Source organism: Drosophila ficusphila, unplaced genomic scaffold (genome assembly GCF_018152265.1).
Source record: "Drosophila ficusphila isolate 14025-0441.05 unplaced genomic scaffold, ASM1815226v1 contig_127, whole genome shotgun sequence".
Lineage (NCBI taxonomy): Eukaryota > Metazoa > Arthropoda > Insecta > Diptera > Drosophilidae > Drosophila > Drosophila ficusphila.
In genome coordinates this window covers 2,341,782-2,344,862 of record NW_025064016.1, presented here as the reverse complement: position 1 = coordinate 2,344,862, position 3,081 = coordinate 2,341,782, and the positions used below count along the sequence as shown (strand labels likewise).

Sequence of the window (3,081 nt, the reverse complement as noted above, 5' to 3'; positions counted from 1 at the left end):
ATATTTTGTCAATCGACGCCTTCGTCTGTTTGTGCAAAACATATGCTCTACTGGTTTTCGTTTATTTAGATTTTCAATTTGTGCAAAATACATTTCATGTGTGTTAAAGGCGATTACAAGGCTCTAATCTTTTACTTGTGCAGTGGGTTGAATTTCCATGCTGGTAGTCACAGATGCGGCGCTAAAGGTTGAGGGGAAAACTTTAAAGACATTTGTCACCCGGGCCATCCCTTCCAATTAAGCTGGCGGTGGAGAATTAAACTCGGCACGATGACAGCTGGCGCCAGGGCCAAAATGGACAGGACATTATCTGCCGGGGATATCTGTCTGGAGTTGTGACTTCTCTTTTGGACGGCGCAAACTCCTTCTCGGCCATAATTTGATCGTTAAAATGGCCGACGCCGCCTTTGCATCGTTTGGCAGCTGCAATTAAACGTCTTTTTTACGATTTTGCAGCCTTCGTAATGAAATTAACAGCGGCTTTCCTTTGCATTTCATGTGGCACTGATAAACGATCGTTAGCCCACTTCCCCCGGCGATTTCCCTACGGGCCTTAAAATGCCACTTATGTGTAAAGTAAAACTGCCCATAAAGAGCGTTAAATTGCCAAGAAACAAGCATACATGTGTGTGCGTTTCACTTTTTTTTTTTTGCTGAAAAGTTTCCCCGGATGGATTCCTTGCATGACAGGAACAAGGACTGCGCTGAAGTCCTTAAGCGGTTCGTGTGTGTCCATGCTTGGGCGGGTCTGCCAACCAAAAATTAATACGCTTGGAGTGACATTTTAAGCACCGGCAAAGGGCGGAGCTTAATTAATGTAAAACGTATTTCCAAAAATTTAATTTTTGGAGTAAAACCGCAGGAATTTTACATACTAATAAACGTATCCATGTTGTTCAGAATGCTTCCTACTTTTATTGCATTTATAAGTTAAACACCTTAAGGATTTCAGTATTCATTTATCATCTTGAAACCATTGTTTATTTATTAAAAAAAAAGTATAATCTTAAGACTTTTTACATTTGCAAAATTTCGAATCTTAAAATTTGTATTTTATTTGATTGTATTTTTGTTTTATTCAATGACATTATTTATTTTATTTTGGCTTCGTTACACCTTAAAAGTTATCCGGAGTTTTCTGATTCCTTGGCTTTTTTGTGCACCCTTCTTCATAATCATTTTGGCACACACATGAATACACACACACACACATATACATACCTTGGGTACACCTGCAATGTTGGGACACTTGACTGGCCACAGGTGGCGCTTTAATTTGCACCTTTCAGCGGCTCCGGGGAGCGCTGTCATCGCTGCTGGCCTCGCCCAAAAACTAGGGCTGAACGGCAACCCGACAGCCGGAAGGCTAAGTGAGCCACTGTGTCAGTGGGCCCCCAGAAGGACGGCGGGCACATGAGGGTTAAGGGAGTCGCCGAGACGCCGGGGAGTAATTAACACTGCGACGCTGGCTGGCGCTGAGTAAACAATGGCGAACGGAAGCCGCAGTTGTTAATTACGCCAACAATGCGCTGCAGCGAAGGGCGGACAAAGAAGGGGCGTGGCAAAAGGTAATGCCAAGCCCAAGGAGCGCGAAAAATTAAACACGGAAAGAGCAAATTGCCGTCGGAAGGAAACAGACACAAGGAGCAGCTAAATGAGGAAGAAACCTCCTAAAAAGGGACTTCAAGATTTCAAATCTGAAATTACATTTTTCATTGTAAAAAATTAAAGAACGAAAATGGGTAAGGTGTATATTAATTTTCCTTAAATTAACAAAAATTGTAAAAAAAACCAATTCATTGGATCATTTGATGTTTTTGTATATCTTTTATTTCACAAATATTATTTTTTTTTTACATTCAAGAGCAAAGTAGTTTAAAAGCTTTTCCAGAACTTGTAAAAGGTTCCATGTGTATGGAAGATACTTCTCACCATCAGAACCTGCAGCAAGCCAACAAATATCATGGACAAAAACTGAGCCCAAGACCAGTTATTAACCATGGCATACGTGGATTCGGCCACGTTGCGATCTCTAGCTTCGATGGCTCGAATAAAATCCTGAGTTTGTCGCGATCTCATGAGGTTCACCTGAATCTTGCCCAAATAATTATCTATTCCAGTATAGGCCACATCGAAGTGGTAATCGGTCATCATTTCATGGCGCAGAGCTCGAAGTTCCTGCTCCTCTCGATCCGCAGGAGTAACTTCAAGTGTAAAGGACACTATTTTCTGGTTGAATGTGCTTATGGTATTATCGAAACAGATTTTATAAGAGCCATTTTCATTGGCCACCACTTTGTGATTTCCCTTTCCTTGTTTGATTTCATTGATCAGAAAGCGTCGACTTGGATCCATAAAGTTAAAATTGATATGAGTTTCGCCGAGACCTCCGTGTATCACCTGATAATCGATTTTAATGTTCTCAGAGGCGGCAATCGGATGATAAAAGCAGTCCTGGCGCCCGGCTTCCACAAATATGGTCAGTTGTTTGTTGTGGGGCTCAGCCTTGGAAAATACCATGTCCTTCCACAAAACTAGCAGCAAAATGTAACCAGCGGTTTGAAACATTTTTTCGGTGGTTTTCTAGCTTTTCGACCCGAATCGCTAGGCTGATTTGTGAACGGCTGTCTGTTTTCGACAGTCTGTGTGGATTAATAGAAGTAAAGTGATATGCCTGCTCGTAGAGAGAAAGCTAAATTAGCAGTCGAACTACACTGAAAATAAAGAGGGCTAATTAAAATAATTTTTATTGAAAAAAACAAAACGCTATATCATATTGAGTGTTTTGAATTATTTATTCAAATTTTGGAGGATGCTGATTAAAACATTTTCTAGACAAGTTTTTTTAGTTTCATTGCAGTGCATGGCCATATGGCGCTTAGAGCGACATGGTGTGAGCGAATAGTGCTAAATGCAGCTTTTAATAGCCAGCAGCAATTGCTGCAGCAGTGCAAAAAGTGGTACGCCCCCTATGCAACCCCACACACACACACACACACACCGCCCGCCCTTCCCAACCGACTGGCAAAACTAAAAGCAACAGCATCAAAAGGAATATGAATTGAGGTCGATGTGTAAATA

The 3,081-nt window shown here is 41.4% G+C and overlaps 1 protein-coding gene across 1 annotated transcript; it reads right to left on the bottom strand.

The window, feature by feature from the left end:
* Positions 1-1,807: 1,807 nt before the first annotated feature.
* On the bottom strand, positions 1,808-2,659 carry LOC108095072 (transmembrane emp24 domain-containing protein 1). The gene has a single exon (XM_017195994.2). It carries the CDS (start codon positions 2,566-2,568, stop codon positions 1,876-1,878), a length of 693 nt encoding a protein of 230 aa, XP_017051483.1. The 5' UTR covers positions 2,569-2,659; the 3' UTR covers positions 1,808-1,875.
* Between the last annotated feature and the right edge of the window lie 422 nt (positions 2,660-3,081).